Source organism: Miscanthus floridulus, chromosome 1 (genome assembly GCF_019320115.1).
Source record: "Miscanthus floridulus cultivar M001 chromosome 1, ASM1932011v1, whole genome shotgun sequence".
Taxonomy (NCBI): domain Eukaryota; kingdom Viridiplantae; phylum Streptophyta; class Magnoliopsida; order Poales; family Poaceae; genus Miscanthus; species Miscanthus floridulus.
Window position 1 is genome coordinate 180,954,460 of NC_089580.1, and position 20,107 is coordinate 180,974,566.

At 46.5% G+C, this 20,107-nt stretch overlaps 2 protein-coding genes and 1 pseudogene across 2 annotated transcripts; all 3 read right to left on the minus strand.

Moving 5' to 3' along the window:
- Window positions 1-5,035: 5,035 nt before the first annotated feature.
- On the minus strand, window positions 5,036-9,512 carry LOC136550153 (probable mitochondrial-processing peptidase subunit beta, mitochondrial). The gene is made up of 9 exons (XM_066541644.1): window positions 8,697-9,512; window positions 7,885-8,049; window positions 7,652-7,789; window positions 7,426-7,577; window positions 7,193-7,301; window positions 6,344-6,442; window positions 6,048-6,113; window positions 5,837-5,944; window positions 5,036-5,502 (listed from the first exon to the last, which is right to left on the minus strand). Exons 1-9 carry the CDS (start codon window positions 9,363-9,365, stop codon window positions 5,416-5,418), a joined length of 1,593 nt encoding a protein of 530 aa, XP_066397741.1. The 5' UTR covers window positions 9,366-9,512; the 3' UTR covers window positions 5,036-5,415.
- Window positions 9,513-9,970: 458 nt separating this feature from the next.
- On the minus strand, window positions 9,971-13,340 carry LOC136504128 (microtubule-destabilizing protein 60-like; annotated as a pseudogene).
- A 1,912-nt stretch (window positions 13,341-15,252) lies between these two features.
- On the minus strand, window positions 15,253-19,458 carry LOC136504136 (SNAP25 homologous protein SNAP32-like). The gene is made up of 6 exons (XM_066499008.1): window positions 19,314-19,458; window positions 18,215-18,578; window positions 16,098-16,188; window positions 15,900-16,024; window positions 15,685-15,782; window positions 15,253-15,555 (listed from the first exon to the last, which is right to left on the minus strand). Exons 2-6 carry the CDS (start codon window positions 18,536-18,538, stop codon window positions 15,456-15,458), a joined length of 738 nt encoding a protein of 245 aa, XP_066355105.1. The 5' UTR covers window positions 18,539-18,578; window positions 19,314-19,458; the 3' UTR covers window positions 15,253-15,455.
- Window positions 19,459-20,107: the final 649 nt, after the last annotated feature.

Below are 20,107 nucleotides of genomic sequence, written 5' to 3' on the forward strand. Positions count from 1 at the left end.
ACAATCAGATGATCACTATCAAGTATGTATGAGATGGAGGGCTCCCAAGCACTACCACAGAAGCCACCAAGGCTCTAGTGTGCTCTCCTTGTCCAAGCTCATGGCCAAAGGCCGACCACGACTTCTATTTATAACCCCACGAATAAATAGAGCCGTTACTCCTTCACTGGGCAAAAGTCGAGACGACCGGACGCTCTGGTCAGATCGACCGGCCGGTCGTGCGATGCACGCCACGTGTCCCCTTCTTCAAATGCTATTCATCCGATCTCAATGGTCATTTGACGACCGGACGCTCCAGCTTGAATTGACCGGACGCAGCAACCCCAGCGTCCGATCGTTTCTAGTAAGGTACCAGACATGACCGGATGCGTCCGGTCGGTCGCGATCGGACGCAGCACCAGCGTCCGGTCACCTCCAACAACACTGCTCTACATGCGTCATCATACGTCACCTTGACCGGACGCACCCTGACAGCGTCCAGTCGAAGACCGACGCCTGCCCGCTGACTACCACCACTGACCGGACGCTGGAACCCAGTGTCCGGTCTACTCTGTGAGACCCTATCTTTTCAGAACAAGGCGTCGATGGCACCGTTGGATTGTCCGCACTCTACAGGTGGATACTCCGTCGGTGGAGTTCCTAACCCTTCTCACCTCCATTCCATCGCCGAGTTGATCCACATCAACTCCAACTTCATCTCCTTTGTAAATGTGCCAACACCACCAAGTGTACACCACTATGTGTATGTGTGTTAGCATTTTCATGATTATTTTTCAAAGGATTAGCCACTCAACTTGCCACGCCACTCAATCCTAGCGACGATGCAAAGTTAGATCACTCGAGTGGCACTAGATGACCGATATGCAATCAAGTTTGCCCCTCTTGATAGTATGACCATCTATCCTAAACCCGATCATAAACTTCTCTACACATCTATGACCGGTGAAATGAAATGCCCTAGGTTATACCTTTGCCTTGCGCATTCCATTCCATCTCCTCCAATGTCGATGCAACACATGCACCAACACGATCAACAATGATATGATCCACTTCATATCATCACGTGATCATATTGGTTCATCGATCTTGACTTCACTTGCTTTTCATCGTTGCCTTCGTCCATCGGCGCCAAGTCTTGCTTAAGCTTCACCGCCATGTGGTCCATCGCTCCAAAGCCTCCAACTTGCCCTTCACGCTTGCAACTGGTTCATCATGCCAAGTCTTGTCTTGATCTTCTCCACCTTGATCACATGACTCAATGTCATGTCTCATGTGCAATGAGCTCCTTCATCATTACATGTGTGAGCTTTGCAACATCTCCAAGCTATTTTCACCTTCATGGCATATGTTGCTCACACATATGTGTCTGTGGACTAATCACATGTGTATCTCACATAAACATGATTAGTCCACCTAGGTTGTCACTCAATTACCAAAACCACACAAGGACCTTTCACCAGCGTCCGATCAGCACTAACCGGATGCGTCCGATCAGCACTCTCCCTCTCTGGAACCTCTCTAGAGTTGACCGGACGCAGGCACCCAGCATCCGGTCACTTTTCACTCAGCGTCCAGTCGCAACCAGATGGCTCCAGTTGATCAAATGAACTGACCGAACTCACCTTTCAGCGTCCGATCACAACCAGACCACCGTCCGGTCAGTCATTTGACCATCCATTCACTTCTGACTTGAAAATCATATGTGAATGAAGTTTGCCCCAATTGATCTTAGGGCTACTCCGGAGCTAGCTAGTGCTAGATTTGACAAGCGCGCACCACACCTAACTCACTAGACTCACCTAGGTCAAGCTACTAGTCCATACCCCCTTAATAGTACGGCCAAAGGAAAAACAAAGTCCTAACTACTCTAAGTGTCTCTTCAACACCAAACGACACTTAGAACTGGTCCATCCTTAATCTTGTCGTTCATCCTTTGAAAACCAAAACGATTTCCATCATAGGGGCATGACAACCATGATTGCCCAATCAATTGTCATTACCATGACCTAACTTAATTGCCTCTATAAAACACACATTAGTCATAGTAATCTCATATTGTCATTAATCACTGAAACCCAACTAAGGGCCTAGATGCTTTCACTCTGGTGTGTGTAGAGATTTCCAACTCATCCAACATCGGGCTCCATCTCACTCACCTCATCGATAGAGGAATCAGTACGTGCCAAAGTCCGAGGCCTTGCAGAATCGACATAACGAGCAATCCTTGTCGTGCAGCGCCAGCGGCCGGTTCATCACCGCCGCGACATCTGCCTACCATCGACCTTGACAGAGCGCGCCGTGCCTCGAAGATGCTCCTATATGGGTCTTCTTCTTCATCGTTATCCTCCATGGGAACAGTGACAGAGAGCCGTTGTTTGCCGGTGCGATCATCACAGGGCCGCAAGGAGCCAAGCCATTGCGAACGGCGCGGGGAAACGGCGCGCGAGAAAGGGTGCGCGCATTTTTACGCACGATGCCGGCCTGTTTGTCAATTGCAAAAACATGAGGAAGGGATATGGGGTACTCTTGGAGATGAGTTTTTTTTAATTTTTTCCAAAAAATATGAATGAGGAAAGGATACGAGGTAGTGTTGGAGATGCTCTAAAGACAGGTTTGGTTAGCTTTGCTTGCAGAAGGATCCGAAGGGAAAGCGTGCAAGTAGCCAAGTACTCCCTCCGTCACAGAGGATAGAGTGGATCTTAGCTACGATTCGGTAGAGTACTAGAGTGGATATAGTGGAGATTCGGAGGTTCTAGGCTCAATGAGAAAAAATAAAGAAATTTTCCTATAAGAGCCTTTAGAACAAATGATTGAATGAATCTTACAAATTCCTATGAAATTCATATGGAGTGAACTATAACTTTTGGAGGAAAATATGCATGAGTTAACTTTTCTACATTCTGGTTTCCTATAGGATTTTAATTGCATTTTGCTATTTTGTATTTTGACTTTTTGAGAATCCTTTGCTGCAAAGATGGTTATTCCTGCATTTTGAGAATCCTGCGTTCTGAAGATGGCCTCAGACAATTATGTGTTCCGAAGATGGCCTTAGAGGGTATTATGAACCAAATGGGAAGATGGCCTTGGAGAGGATTACCAATGAAATGGAAAATTCTGGAATCATGTATTTTTATGTAGTTTTTTTTATTCCTATATTTTTTCGAGTCTGTGTTGTAAAGAGGGGGCATCTCCAAGGGTTTCTCCCAATCTACTATTTTAGTAAGATTGGAAAATAAAATCATCTCCAACAACTTATAAGAGCAAGCCCAAGAGACTTTCTAAATCTCATTCTCTAAATCATCATTTGGAGAGTCATTTGCATAAAAATCGCTTTCGATATCTTTTCACTCTCCAATAGTTTTTCTATATCTCATGCGCGCTCTGTAGAGCCATTCTCGTCTTCTATATTTGGCTAGAAAAAATCCGGAATAGAAGATGACTATCTTTAAATGACCATTTAGAGAAGCTATTGGATGATAGTTTTTCACCAAAATCTCTATTTCTGGCATTTAGGAAAGATACGGAGAATTTTTTTTTTAGAGATGCTCTAATATCACCTCCCATTCTTTTGACTTGGAAAAAATGAGCCGTCTGCGTGGAAAAATACATCGCGCGCAAAAATACATCGCCCGAGTCACAACGACAATTCCCCATGACCAACTCAACAACTCGGGCGTCGTGTGATCGTGTTGGACGACGTCGACTTGCAATGCATCGCAGGCCTCATCCAGATTCCTAGGGCCTGTTTGATATGGAGCCCAGGGGTGTCCCTGCGCTCCTGGCTGCAACCTCGCGTGTTTGATTTCCTGGGCTCACTCGCGAGCCAGGCCGGCCTGGTGCAAAATACGCTCTCTCTCATGGCTCCGAGAAACGAAAGAAAGTTCCGGTTCTCTGCGGCCCGGCTCGCTTCAGCGTCAAAGCCCACGCTCGGGTCACCTCCCATCCGTTTCGACTTCTCACCTCCCGCAGCGGCGTACGTCCGGTCTCCGCACGCTGTTCGCGTTCGCCGGCTCGCCGCCGATGCCAAGGCCGCCGCCGCTACAGCCAAGCTGTGCAAGTGCGCGTGCGGCCGCCGCCTCTGCAACTCCCGTCGCCATGGCCGCGTCCTTGGCTGCTCCTGCGCTCCATATCAAACAGGCCCCTAGTATCCTACCATAGTTCCGAGAGCTCCCCGGTGGGCTGCTGAACGCACTGCCGGTGGAGGAGGTGACGCGGTGCCAGACGGAGGATGACTGTGCACGGCTTTGTTGCACCAGGCTGCCGGCGCCCAAGGCGGCGCTGCTGGACTGGGCGGTGAACCTCATGACGGACGTGGCGCGGGAGGAGGACAACAGGATGGGCACGCGCAACGTGCTCACGGCGCCCGGCCACGCTGTGCAGCACATGAACTTCGTCAACATGCTCATTGAGAGGGCGCTGAAGCACAACCACTAGCCGTCCTCTTGTTCTTCTGCCTCCTGTCCTCGTCAAGGCTGCTTCTGTCACCATCTGATCAATGACGATGGCCATCAATGGATGATCCAAGTTCCAAGAGATGCTCAGTAGTCATGACGATGTTGATCGATCGCCGGATTAAGTAGTATCAAGCTGACGATCGACAAAGGTACCATGTAAGTGCTTGTTCTCCGGAAGAAGATGATCGTATTTATGAAAATACCATTGAATTATTGAAATATGCTCTTATAATATGTTTTTAGGAGTGAATTATTGAAAACTCTTGTAGATGGTCTTATTTATTCGTCCCAATAGTTTCATGAAAATTGGTAGGGTTCTGTATTTTACGAGTATGTGTTCGGAAGGGGGCCTTACAGGGGATCATGGACAAATTGTAGAAAATTCGGTAGACGAACACAGGATGATGGGTAGGGGAGGCCGGCAGCGAGAGGAGTTAAGAACTTCTGCAACGCCGCTGCATGGCTGAAGATTCCGGTGCCGGCACACAAGCTGAGCCCGCCTGTATACCTCGACAATAACTTGCCAGAACAGCACGAAAGCAAATCCCATGGATGCTAGATGGAACCCACGAAAATGATCGTGCGAAAAACAACCCATCACAACTTTACTCAGTTGTCATCGTATGACAAGGAAGCTAAACTGTACCAACTTTACATATAACCAGGTCCATAAAATTATTTGGCAAAGTAAAACCTTCCAACAAAAAATGGAACGTTAAGGGTCATGTTTCATTGTAAAAAAACAACACCGGGTGGCCACCCAAGTCAGCCACGTCAGTCGAACCTGCCTATCATTTATTGACAGATCTGGACAAGACAAGAAATAAAACAAATTCTCAAAAAATTCCTCCATCCAGCACGTAATGTGCAGTGCTGAGGCCTTATAATATACTGACGCCAAAAGAGGCAAATTTTATCTTGTCTCTGCAGACCGTAAACATGGTACACCCGACAGATAGATCTAGTAACGGAGCATGTAGGTCCGGCGTCTGAACCAGTTGTAGTCAGGAAGTCCTTGGATTGGTCCCATTGCAGCAATAGCAACATCCTGAAACAAAAAGCATACAAATACAAACTGAAATGTTGTTTTCTCAAGCTTGATATCAAATAATTCAAATAACACAGTTTTATTTTTCCCAAACTGATGACAAAGTAGGTAGGCATAAGCAGCACATCATGAAAACGTTCAGAGTACACTCCTATCACTAGAGGTCTATCACAAAAACAGCATGATATAAATATTAACAACAAAAAGGGTACATCTTAAATAATGAAAGCTGGAATCAAGCAATGAAAAATTGGGCTTGCTTTTAGCACTTTACCAGAGAAGGAATCATACAGATGCTGAAAATTCTACAGGACAAGAGCTTAGGTTGGCAAACCTGATCAAAGATGAAGCGATTTGCAACCCGCTTCACAGTGCTTGCATCAACAGCATCTATTCTTGCAAAAAGCTCGGGAGTAGGAATTCTCCGGCCATAGGTCAGCAGCTGGCACAACAGGGGAACGAAAGTAAGGTACAAGGTGCTGAGCACTAAGATTTGGCATAACATAATTGTTTTTAAACATCAAAACAATGGAGCAAGATAATACCTGACGGCCAATGTCCTCGACAACAGCAGTTGAACCATCTAGGTGGAGTTGGATTGAGGACTTCAGCTGAAATTGTCATCACAAAGCAATGAACATGTGATACTAGGGTGAAAATTTTCTAAGGATGAATCACATGCCAGCATATCAATGAAAAAATTATCATAAGGCTACGATTGTCTCTCGAGCCCAAAAGAAAGAGAACAGCATACACCATGCTTTGTAGCATGCAGTGTCTGAGTAAACTGAGATACAATACGGGCATGACAATGTTCTCCCATAACAACTTCGAACATTACCTGATTACGTGCACGGATAGCATCTTCTTCCGTAACCCGATATGACAATTTGCTCATCTCATGCATAATTGCAAAAGCCAAATCATCCAAGCAATCAGCCTGAAAAAACAAGTTCGCAAGGTCACGTAAGATCAATGATCGCCAAGAAAAGGAAGGCATGCTATTGCATAAGAGCAACATCACAAGATTACAGTACCACTGCATAAGCAAAAATTAAGGTTCACAACAGGATGGGCAAGCTACATTAACATACAAATAGAAGTTTTATTCGTTTGAATATTTTACAGTAGATTTACCAAGTACGCAGGATGGGGGCCCAATATTTTAAATTGAAGTAGAAAACGAAGCTCCCTCTCTTTTTATTGTTTACACGGAGAAGAAAGGACCTTCAATTTGGTATCTAAATAAAGATCAGAAATTCAGAATGAAACCACCTTTGGTCATCAAAAGCTATCAGAGCAATGGTGAATACAAAATGCTAATTACTTGTTTCCACTAAGTGTAAGGTGTTAGAATTCGTACCAACAACATTGCTGTCACTAACAGACCCAGCTGCAACACCTTGTGGGCCGCTTAGATACAAGTTTGTGTGAGCTGGGAAAATTTAATATGAAGAAAAGGCACAACAACACTACAAACAAATCTAGAGAATGTGGACAGTGTGTATCTAAGGCCTGTTTATTTATCTTACCATTCAAGGAATTCTAACAAATAAAATAGCTGTGGGTACACATTTCTTTCATGACAACGGATATGGGCGACATATATGACTACACAAAATGTATAGGATAAAATATTATTTCAGATGATTTATGTCGACTATATCAAAGGTAGAAATACAACACTAACCTTAGCAACAGCATAGACACCAAAAAGACCAGTGTCCTTGTAATTCGTGTTGAATGCCATTACACTCTCAGCAATGTCATTGATTGCTACCCTCTGTACAAGCTCTGAACTGTAAACAGCAAAGCAGGGTAACATAACAAAGATATGATCAGTAACAGAATATGGAAAAATGAGGATCAGGCCTGTACACATGATGGCAAAAAGAAAGAACGACAAAAAAGAGTGAAACTTACCCCATGTGCTTTCCTCCACCAGCACTCTTGTTCCATGAACCAAGCATTGATTGCATAACCATCAGTGCAACAGAATCAGGATCTACCCATGATGCTCCATTGAAAGCAACAGCAAATTGAGCTAAGGGCATGTCATCATCAATGATTCGAACCTATCGAGAAGCATACAATGATGAGATATGACAAATAGCAGAACTAAGTATAGAGCGAACATTGCAGAACCCACCTCAGAACCAGTAAAAGAGGCCGGTTCCTTAGCGACCAACATGTTTGCCGTTGTAGGGTCAGTTGATAGCTTATTGAACAACTTCTTTGCCTGCTCAACAATGTCTTCATGTTTAACATTACCTGCAGCAGTGATAACCTGAAAACATGCAGAGGTACTTTCATCATACTCCAATAACAGGAACATAAAATGGCACAGATGCGTCGCAGATGAAAATTTCAAATATTATGTACCATTCTAGAAGCTGTATAATGAGTTGCAATGTAGTTCTCGAGGTCCTCTTTGGTGATTGATTTGACATTATCTGCAGAACCCAGGATTGGTCTGCCAAGAGATGTATATTGGAATGCAGTTGCATGGAGATGATCAAATATAACTTCCTCAGACTGTCCCTCAACCTATGTAAGGAAGAAACAGACAGTACAATTATATTAAAAGAATTTCATAACACTGAACACACAGATTTTACTATACAGAACACCTTGGCTGTTTAATCAAATTGAGAATTACTAACAAGCAAAAGCGATGTTAAGGGTTGATAAATATAGTGAGCAAAAGGATCCAAAACAGGTTGCTTAAGAGGCTCAGGTATACTGATAACACCCTGATATGAAGTGACGATGTGTGCATCAGCTAGATGTATTCAACTCTTTCATCTCCTTGCCTGCTTGGAAAAATATTTCACTCGGCTCTTTTAACTTCTCAGCAAGTTTAAGAGGAACAAATGCCAAGCAGACTACTCACCTCCCTTCCTCACTCTAAATTTTCCAGACAATTCTCCTATGTCAAAATGCATAGTCCTCTTCATGATATAGCTTTAGGATTAGTAGAAATGCTAAGTTGCTAACAACAAACCAGAAAGATCTATTCATCACACACCATAGAACACATACTGCATCTTATCTGAGGTAAATAAAACCAGCTACTTTAAGATGACAAAAATTGTCTCGATAAAAAGTTTAACATGGCTGATAAACTTACAAAGCACAAAAATGAGAACTTTGAATAAACAGATATCTACAAGACTACAAATCAGGGTGCATACCTCCTGCATCTCTCGTAGGATCACTTCGCGCTCACTTTCAATGCGTTTCTGGTCGAGATTAGAGTTCTGCAGGATGTCCGCGAGGACCTCCATCGCACGGGGCACGTCCTTGTCAAGCACCTTGGCGTAGTAGGTCGTCTGCTCCCGCGACGTGTACGCGTTGAGGTGGCCACCCATGTCCTCGATCTCCTGCTCCAGCTGCGCGGCGCTGCGCTTCCCCGTGCCCTTGAACAGCATGTGCTCGACAAAATGCGCGACGCCGGCCGCCTCTTCGTTCTCGTACCTGCTGCCCGCATCGATCCACACGCCGACCGTAGCCGTGCGCGCGGCGAGGGACGACTCCGTGGCGACGCGCAGGCCGTTGGGCAGCGTGGTGACCCGGGTCTCCGGCGCCGCAAGGATGGCCGTGTGGTCGGCGTGGGACGGCACGGGGCTGGCGTAGCGGAGGAAGCGCGGGTCCGGGTGCTCGAGCCGCCGGAGCCTGGCGTTGACGGCCTCGGCGATGCGGTCATACGGCATCACGGGAGCGCGCACCGGGGTCGCGTCGGGGGCGAGCACGCCGGGCGCCGCGGCGACGGCCGTGGAGGCCTCGCGAGCGTTCCCGGCCGCGGCGGCGGCGACGGCCGAGCGGCGGCGCACCGCGGTGGATAGGATGCGGCGGAACGCCATCGCGGCGGATCTGATGCGGTGCTCTCGCCGGCGGCGGCGGAGGCGGAGATCTGGCTGGACTAGGGTTTGGGCTCGGATGGATCGGGAGAAGGGGAGGAGAAATAGAGAGAGGGTGGAGAAGATGCCTGGCTGCCAAGGGCGGAAAGAGAAGCCCTGGTGCGCGTAGCTTAGCTTACGGGGGACCCACGTGTCATAGAGAAGAGGCTATTGAAGCGTCTCGCTCTCGCGGAATGAAGACTGATTAAGCTAAACATGATGGTTGCTCTGCGTCGCCAAAAAAAAAAAAAAAGATGGTTGCTCTGAAAGCCTCGGCCGTGCCTGAGCAGGCTGGGCCTAATCTAACACAGATTGAATGAATCCAGTCAATGCATCTTGCTCAACAAGTTTTTTTCCCAGTTATAGCCCTGCTCGTTTCGCTGAAATTTGGGTCATAAACGGTTTGTGTTGCTCATAAAACAGTTATGTTCGCCCGAGGAATTGAGTGTACATCAAATGAACACGTTAGAGTGCAGAAATTGAATTGTTCAAAGTATCAGTTTGCTACACTTCTGCACATATTGTTTCACATAAAAAACACTTCTGCACATACACCACCAAATCAGCAACAGATTACTCACTATTCCATATAAAAGCACACTGGGACTACTCGCTTATGCTGAAATTTAGCTTATGCTGAAATGTTGTGAGAAAAAAACACTCTTCCATGGCTGAAAAGTAGCTCAAGAGAACAGGGCGCGGCCTCTCATGCCTAGCGGGCAAGAACCAATACTGAAGTCAATAATATACCACCGAAATTCATCTTTGAATTTCTTTATCAGTTTCTTGGACAACAAATTTTCAACCTTGGTGGGATTGCATCTGAAGCACAGAGCCAGCGATTTTGCATATGCATGTACATAACAGAACTTAGAGGCGAGGCGATCCAAGCAAAGCTAGAAAAACACGCCTGATAGCAATTTCTTCACATATGGAAGGAGAACAGTGGCGGATCCAAAGGGGGGGCTGGGGGGGGGCTCCAGCCCCCCCTAATTTCTTGATTTCAATGCTAATTACTGTGGCAAAAGCTTGATTTCACCGTTAAATCTTCGTGCAAATCAACATCTCTATTGTTTTAGCCCCCCCTTATCCCGCATCCCACATCCGCCACTGAAGGAGAAGACTACTCAAGAATGAATAAGACGAGGACAGGTGGAAACAATTGTTGGATCATGTGTGTCGATGCTCTGCATTTCTCGATTTCCATAGTGGATGTTGGCACTGCTGTTGAGGATTCAGCTTTCCAAGCTCCATACATCGCTGTCGACAGTAACTGTCAGCCACCATTGACACATAATCAAGCATGGTGAGCATGCTTTGCACAGATAAATAAATACAGGGCTCGGGAAACAAGTTTAATGCACAAATATGTCAGCTTAGTTATATCTTTTGACACTAAAAACTCACCAGGATAGCTTTTCTGGCCTGAGATGGAATTTCGGTTCCACAGGAACTGTAGTCGGTTTTGTCGACCTATGCAGATAAAACGGATCAAAAATTAACCGTTAGTTGTGTAAATGACAATACATCTCTCAAGTATTGAGGTAAACCAACAGCACTGTGAAAGGTTACAAAAAAGATAACTTGTCGAGCCTGTAGTGAGTCAAAATATAACTTGGTCATCACCTTTTGGGGATGAAGGGGCGGTCAAAGTATGGCATGGGTTGAGCTTTAGGAATCAGCTCAGTCCTCCTCAGTTGCCTAATCCTTTCTTCTTCCTCTAATTCCTGTTGCCTTTCCCATTCTAGCCTTTGTTGCTCAGCGAACGTGTTCCTCTCCAAAACCTAAATTCTCAAAACGAACATGATTAAATATATTAGGTACATCAATTAACTCCATTGATATTACATCTCAGATAGTAAAGTATTACATCTCAGATAGTAAAGTATGTAAAATGAGTTTTTAAGAGGCTCACATGATGATCAAATTCTGCACGTTCAAGTGCACGCATATCGCTATGCAAAACAGGGTCTATCGGCTCCGTTCTTTCTTTGACTGCAGGCTTTATCAAGCACTGAAATGGAGAGAATGAGTAAAAAAATCGCCATTTTACCAAGATACTACAAACAAAAACTTTGCAGTCCCAAAGAAACATCAGGCAATTATATATTTATATTCCATAGAGCTTTGATACTATTTCGACTTTCCTAAATAAGCTATTGCCGTGAGAAGAATAAGAACATTCATATAGGTAGTAATTTCCCAATCAATCTATGGTCACATGGACATATGCTAAGTTGTTGACACAAGCCCTCTTTCAAGAAAAGTTAGTTAAACATACCTCGGGTTCATCGGTAGTCCATGGCAATCCTTGCGCAATATGAATACGCTTTTTCTCTTCCTCTACAAGCATCTCTTGAACCTTTTGAACGAACTGTTGTTCTTTAAATTTCCCCCTTTGCTGTCATAAAGAACATGGTGACTGAATTTTCACAAACTAGCTGAGGAAAGTACGTCAACTTATAGGACATGAGTCATGACTCATGACTGTGACAACACTGAGGATGCGCTATTACCTCAGTCCTCAACTTGAATGGATGCTGGCTGGTGACCTTGAGCTTTTTGTTCCAGCTGCTCCTTAGTGACTCAGATGACTGCCAGAGAGCAAGCATGCATTCAGATATTAGAACATGCTCTAACATGACCCAAACCAAATAGAAACTAAACCTATGCCAGGCTTACGTTTCTCCTGCTCCTGCGCCCGCCCGCCGATGTTCTGGTCCTTAGTGACTCAGCTGACTGTCGGAGAGCAAGAATGTATTCAGATATGAGAATATGCTCCACAATGACCAACCCAAAAAAACTAAAAACTATGCCAGGCTTACGCTTCTCCTGTCCCTGCGCTCGCCAGCCGATGTTCTGCTGTCCCAGCTCAACCTAAAATGGGTGACAAACTGTGATCAGAAAATTGCATTTGAGTGAAAATCATAAGCACTTCCTTGTGCTTGTTTGTCAACATCAACCAACCTGTCGGTGTTTCCATCTAGTGACGAGCAGAGTCGATTAGACCCTGCATTCTGGAAATCAGCCGAAGAGAACACCGACACTGGTGGGAACCCCAGATCGCCCTCTTCAGGCTTCTCCTTCCACAGCTGCAACCCGGGCAGTGCCCATGAGCCCTCACCGGCCCTTTCTGCATCTGAGGTGGCGCCGGAGATGTTGAGTAGGCTCTCGAAGGCCTGTACCATATGCTTGACGCGGCCAGAGCCAGGATCTGGAACGCTGGTCATCGCCTTTGCCATTGCCTTCGTCCTCATCGCCCTAACCTTGCCGCTCCCCTCCAGCTCCGCGTCGGTCTCCTCCTCCTGCTGCTCCTCGAATGTTCCACCTTTCACATCCTCTTCAGCCACCGGCTTCCCCTCCTCCTCCTCCTCATGTCCCAATTGCTCCTCTACGGTGGCGGTGGACGCGGCGAGCTCCTTGCGGAAGAACTCTCCCTGCGACGCGCGCAGCGCCTCACGGGCGGCCTCGCGGACCTTGTCGAAGTCGATCTCTCCCCCGCCCCCGCCGCCTCTCATGGTCCCGACGTTCCGCCTCCGCCGCGTGCCCTTCTTCGCCACGAGGAATCGCCGCTCCCGCTCCGGCGGCGGCGTGGCGGGGGCGGGCGCGGGCGTGGAGGGCTTCTTCTTCGTGGTGGTGGACCTGGCGCCCGCGGCCGCCGGGGACTTGAGGACGGGCTTGGACGGCGTCGGCTGCAGGGGAGGCGGCGTGCCCGGGATGTTGGGGTTGGAGTTCTCGGATGTGTGGGAGGACCGCGCGCGAGAGGGGCATGGCGTCTTGGACAGCGTCTTGGCCGCCGATGCGGTGGCCTGGGGCTTGGTCGGAGTCCTGGCACCCGCGGCCGCCGCCGTCGACATCGCTAGGGTATGGAGAGCACGGCGCGCGGGGGGATCAGACTGGATCGTGGATTCCGCCTTGTGGGTGGATGGATTGGGTCGACGAGATGTTTCCGTGCGTATGGTGGGGAACAGAAAAAAAAGGGAGGAGGGGGAGGAGGCGGCGGCGATGGGAAAAGGGAACGTTGGGGGGCTGGAGCCTGGAGGCGTAACGGCTAGTTTCTTCCGAGGCGCTCCGCCCGAGGCGTTCGAATAGCGGTGCGAGTTCTTCGCCCCATTGGACGCGCTCAAGTCCGTGACATGTGGACTCTCGGACTCGTGGGCCCTCAACGTCATCCAGGTGTTTTTGTTTCGTGTGCGTTGGATCGGGGGCTGTTCGGCATGACTGATAAATAAATAAAAATACTGTTTCGGCTAATTGTTGTGAGAGAAAAATACTATTCTGGCTAAAAACAGTGTTTATGTGCGTACGCCGGCCAGCCAGCCCCAGCCCAGCCAACCAGCCGGTCGAGGGTTATCGACGTGGATGCTGACGTGGACAAGCATTGATGTCGCGTGATTCCGGGACAACGGAATTCTCACGATCCAGCTCGCATATTCCCGTTTTCAGGGTTCGCTACCGGTCGGCATTGTCTGTTTGTCCAAATCTGACCACCAGTGCGAGTGATGGAAAAAGAAAAAAGAAAAACCATGAACAACCTCGTCGACGGTCTGCAGTTCGGCACGCTCAGCCGTCATTTGCCTTTGCCCATCCAGCCTCGTTCGCCAGTTGCAACGCACGGCATGATACACCGCTCTATAATTATTCTTATCTAAGACGAAAAGAGGAACAAATTTCCGACCTATAGCTTGCCAGACACAAGTTTTCTTGAATCTTTGTTTGTCAAAAAAAAAACTTTCCTTGAGTCTATTTGGTTTCAGGTGCTTTTATACATAAACTGATACAACTCATAAAACCCTCAGCGTGGAGTCGTCGACCAGCACAAATCAACGCGCGCACGTAGAGGCCGAGGTGGAGATGAGCAACAACGACGCTACACCGCTCGTCAGCCGACGCCACGCCGGCCGCCGCCAAGGACCGCGCACTTGATCTTCCTGAAGAGAACCTTGGGCGCGTTGAGCCAGCTGCCGGCAGCCTTGCGCGGCCGCCTCGCTTCCCCGCCCCCGCCGCCGCCGTCCCCGATCAGCACCCGGTTCAGCCGCACGACCATCGCGTTGAGCTCGAACGAGTCGTACAGCGTGACACGCTGCCCGGCGCCGGCCGCCACGACGGGCAGGCCGTCGCACTCGGCGCTCGGCTGCTCGCCGCGCCCGTGGGTGCCGCTCGGCTTCGTCGTCGTTGCGCGCGCCACGACACGGTGCGGGTGCGCGCTCGGCGCGAGCCTGACGTCGTCGGGGAACATGCCCGGCCGCGCGCTCGGCTACCGTGCCTCCGTGTAGGCCACAAAGTAAGCTTGCCCGGCGCCCTCGTAGCACTTGCAGTCCCCAATCGTTGTGGTGGGTGCGTTCCGTGTGCAAGAATACGATCGTCGGTCGATGCTTGCAAGAAGGAAGGTGACAACGGCGGGGCCTGGGTTTTTACGTAGGCGGGCGTTGAGTACAAGAGGCACGAGACCTCACGAGCACGGCACCTAAAGAACGAACAAAAACACACAGAGTAGATGCGCTCACCTCCATCTTGTAGTTGTAGCGCTTGCACGGCGGTACAGGGCCAGCCGTCCAGGACTGATGGCCTCAGGATTCAAGATGTGCCGTAAGAACGGCACACGGATATACCAAGCATCTTTTACATTCGATCGAGCAGGTGGTGGGTGGTGTTTGGTCTGACCAGCACGGCGACGGGGCATGGCGCCATGCAAAGCAAGGCATGCTTGTTGCCGCTGTCAGAAGCTGTAAGCTTGAGCAAGACCTCATGCGCGATAAGAATAAGATAATCAAACTGAACTGCACAGAAATGAGAAGCCAACGGTGATAAGTTTTGAACTTTGACAAAGCACAATCATATCGGTCTCTCTTTCTCTCAACAAATTTGGGCTGCTTGTTATACAACACTGGAATTCGAATGTTCTCAGTTCAATACAAAGGATCTTTTTTACGCCCAAACAAAAAAAAAACAAGGATCTTTCTATTTGCTCTAAAATATGTAATGAAACAACAAGGTTCTTAATCCTGCAGTCCAGACGATGGTCTCCAAACTGCCCGAATTCCTGGCACAGTATCACTTGCCCAGCAACCGGCGTCCCCGTTGATTCGCACCTTTCAGTCTGAAATTCAGTTCATCGACGTCGTCGCTGAAAGGAACCAAAGCTTTGTTTTGCCTGCAAGCAAGATAAAAAAAACTCCATCAAACTGTATACACAGTAGATAGCACAGCCGAGAGTCTTCTGCATCAATTTGCTTAATGGTATGCTGTGGTATCTATAGAAAAGTCACTACTGCAATATTACCTGTCAATTTCTGTGCCCATATCCACTGCCATTTCCTTGAGTTGTCCCAATGTGCTACACAAGTCAGAGAGCGCATCATCCTGCTTTGATCTCTCAGCCTAAAGAGAGAAAGAAATCCATGTTTAACTCTGATGAAGAACTAGAAGAAAAAATGTTGAGAAGATAGTACTTGGTTCCATGGGTCACACACTACATAGTCAATTCTGAAGACAGACCTGAATTTTTTCCATTGCAGATACAGGTGTGGTTTGTACATGACTGGGACGTTCTTGATGTGCTGGGGCAATTCCTAGCTTCCACCTCTGTTCCGTGAGGTTAGCTGTCGTCGCAGAATAGTTATCTGCCACAACTCAAAAGGTTTAGCTAAGCAAAAAATAAGTCTGACAAATTAACTATAGCCTACAATAACATACTTCCTGAGACTGGTCCTTTTATCTGTTGATTTCTCTTTGGCCTCCATGACTTGGAAAATAGTCCACCCAGACTTCCCAGGAGCTTCTCACTCTGAAGACAACAGAAGTTTTGACATATTATTGCAGTGAATTGAGCAAGACCAAACATTTATAGCATGATAATGAATTAAAAAGAAAGGAACAACACAACTCATCCTAATATATGTAGAGCTCACTCAAAAACTCAAAATGAACCCATGAATCATCAAGGCAATAGTGACAACAAAACAGAAGGAAAACCATGTACGGTAATACCATCCAATTAATGCTTAGCTGTGCTAAATCATAAGATTCCAAATATAGTTATCACTCTGAATGATAATTATCAAGCATGATTTGGCTCAGTAATTGGTGATTCACACAATACAAAAACAAAAAGTGGAAGAGGGTTACAGATAGGCCTGGGTGTTCGGTCCTGACCAACTGTTTGGTCAGGTCTCTTCGGCTTTTAAAAATGTTCAGTCTTCATGAATCGATACTCGAAATTTAACATAGGAGTTCGGTCCCTCAAATTGAGTATATGAGATGTGACTTCGGCACTACTACTCGGGAGGAGGAAGATATTAGTTTGGAAGGTCAAGTAGTGCCTAGGAAGGATACCTTTCGATATTTAGGATCAATGCTACAGAGAGACGGGGATATTGATAAAGATGTTAGCCATAGAATCAAAGCAGGGTGGATGAAGTGGCACCAAACATCTGATGTCCTATGTGACAAAAGGGTACCACAGAACTTAAAAGGCAAGTTTTATAGGAGGGCGATTAGACTTGCTATGTTGTATGGTGCAGAATGTTGGCCTACGAAAAGTGTCGCGGAAATGCGTATGTTGCGTTGGATTTGCGGTCATACAAGAAGGGATCGAGTTTGGAACGATGATATACGTGATAGATTAAGGGTAACACCAATTGAAGAAAAGCTTGTCCAACACCGGTTAAGATGGTTTGGACATGTCCAACGGAAACCTCCAGAGGCACCGGTGCGCAGTGGAATCCTAAGCCAGGATAGTAACGTGAAGAGAGGCAGAGGAAGACCAAAGTTGACTTGGGTAGAGGCAATAAAAGGAGACCTGGAATGATGGAATATATCCAAAGACTTAGCCTTAGATAGGAGTGCTTGGAAAACAACTATTCACGTGCCTGAACCTTGATTGCTTCTGCTAGGTTTCAACTCTAGCCTACCCCAACTTGTTTGGGACTTAAAGGCTTTGTTGTTGTTGTTGTTGTTGTTGTTGTTGTAGTTCGGTCCCTCAAAGATTGGGTACCCGATTTATCGGGTCGGTCTTTCGGTCATAACCGAGATGGCTTTCAATAGTCAACAGGACTACAGCGGTGCAGTCTGTACTCTGCAGGAACAGCTGAACACGTACACACATACTCCAGTATTAGGCCTTTGGCGACACAAACACGTACTAGTAAATAAACTTTATAATACGCTGACAACACATATGATAGCAGCAGTGCATGGCACTTTTGTTCCACGAAGTAGCAGAGACTGGCAGGAGGCAATAGGCAACAGCACAGACTAACAGAGTTGAGACAGACTTCATATACTTTCAGAACTCGACTGCATTAGTGTGGGTGGGAGGGGGAATGGGACAAGCTCTGTGTCGCTTGGAAACTTGAGGTTGGATTAAATATCGGGTTGTTCAGGTACCCGACAGTGCAGACCAAAGACTACTAAAAAATTTCGGTCTCTACCAACTTGGAACCACACTAGTACCCGAGGACTGAAAATTCAGGTATTTCAGTCTCGGTCTCGGTTTTATTTGCCCACCCCTGGTTACAGATCATAGTGTGATAACTGAACATGTATCTGTACAATAGTTCGGCACAGTTTCTGTTATGAAGGTGCATGTCGATCAAAATACGTACTTATACAAGTCATGTACACATCTATGCATCTCCATCAAATATTTTGAAAGGCCAATGTTTCGACAAGGTGTCTGATGACTGAATTGGGTACCAACATATTGTATTGTACAGAAGTTCAGCTTATTTTGAGATAAAATAGTTGTTGGAAGGTACTATTCAACTATTGTATACTTGGGCTATCCAATGATCAAAAGATAGAGAACTTACCACTGTAAGGTCCTGCTCAATGTCAGCTGCTACTTGATGAGACCGCATGATCTGCTCACCTTGACGGTGCAAAGTTAGCATGGTTTGTGTAGCATCTTCTCTGATGGCTTCAGCAGCCCTGACACAATCATTTACTTTGTGTGTGGTTTCTCGTGCTTTGGTTATAGCATAATCTTCCAACTCTTGCACAGATTGATTGGTGCGTCGTACTGGGACAGACTGTGCCCTTGATGGCCCTTCAGAATCAGAATCAGAATCAAACGGGTTTGTCTTGTGGGCAGGGGTGCCCAATGAATTTTGTTTCTTATACATTGGCACCGACATCACAATCTACACTTAAAGTTCTGTACCGACGACCAGATATCTGCAACGAAAAGGAAAACAAAAGGATTCTATCAGGATTTAGGGGAACAATCAGGTAGTGGTGTGCATTCTTATCAACAAAAAAATGATTTATTAAAGATTTTTTGTTATGAGTGAAAATAACAGGTGAAGGCTAAGCCAGCATTGAAAAGCAAATGAAACATTATGAAAAAGCATAGGAAACAACGAATGCAGAATGAATTTTAAATTTACACCATGATCTAACTTCCCGTGACTAAAGCCATATTTTCTTGGAATACCAGTTGTGAAGCTTTGAATCCTAACAGCAGCAACAACAAACTACAAATTGACGGCAGGAGTAATCACAAGCCAAATATCCCATTCCCACATGAAGACCATGACCTTGAAACTGACAATCTTGGAATAATGGATTATGCCCAGTACCAACAAGCCAACTGCGATTGATTCCAAACATATGCGCTGAGCCAAACCATAACTACTGTTCGTGCGAGGTCATGCCAACCTCAGAATCAAGGGTGCGCTATCTGCCTATCTGTCAACAGAACATCCAGGGGCGGATCCAATAAAAGGCATTGTACAATGTACAGACCATGATTTTTGCCCAAAAAACAAAGTTAATAGGCATAATACATGCATACACTTACACTTGTGATTAGATCAGATCCGAATACAGATAGCCAAATACCTTAACCTAGGTTTCGGCCGTTCGGGCTCAGTTTTGCACACAAAGAAGGGAAGAGAGGGGCGGGCATACCTGGTGTGGTGGGTGCTCGTCGCCGGCAAAGGGTCTGACGAAGACCTGGGCAGCTGGGGGCAGGGGCTAGGTCGGCGGCGGTAGCGGGCGTGTTCGGTCGCCCTGAAACTCTGGGTCACTGGCGCTCCGATGCTCCGTAGATGCAGAAAACGGTCGAATGGGGAGCGTATAGGCGAGGGGGACGGGGGAAGAAAAACAGGTGTAAACGCAGGAGAGCAATTCTTCCATGGTCCAGTCACAAAAAAGAATTCTTCCATGGGCCATGGCTATTGGGCCGATTTCTTTTTTTTTTATTTCCTGCAGGCGCAAGCGCATGACTACGCTAGTTCGGTGAGAGCAGCCCAAGAAACTGGTTCATTTGGCTCTTCTCTCTCTCTCTCTCTCTCTCTCTCTCTCTCTCTCTCTCTCTCTCTCTCTTGCTTCTAATAACTATATTGCCACTAATAATCATCTCTATTTTTTCATTATCCACTAGTTAAACCCTTTTCCCCTTTTTTCTCGCTCGCCTAGTAAATTGTTATCAGTCTTTTAAATTTATGTTCTGATTAATTTATAAATTTTTATTTTACACAAATATGTCATGAGAATTTTTGCTCCCAAATCTGTAACATTTTTTTGTCATGCACATGATGTTGGAATAAATTTCTCCTAAACATGGAACTGTATTTATGATACCAAGTATCATTAGATTATTCATTGTATACCTATTTGATGTCATAAATCTTTATATAATTTTGGTTAAACTTAAAATACATTGACTCTCCAAGAAAGCTAGAATGACTTGTAATTTGGAA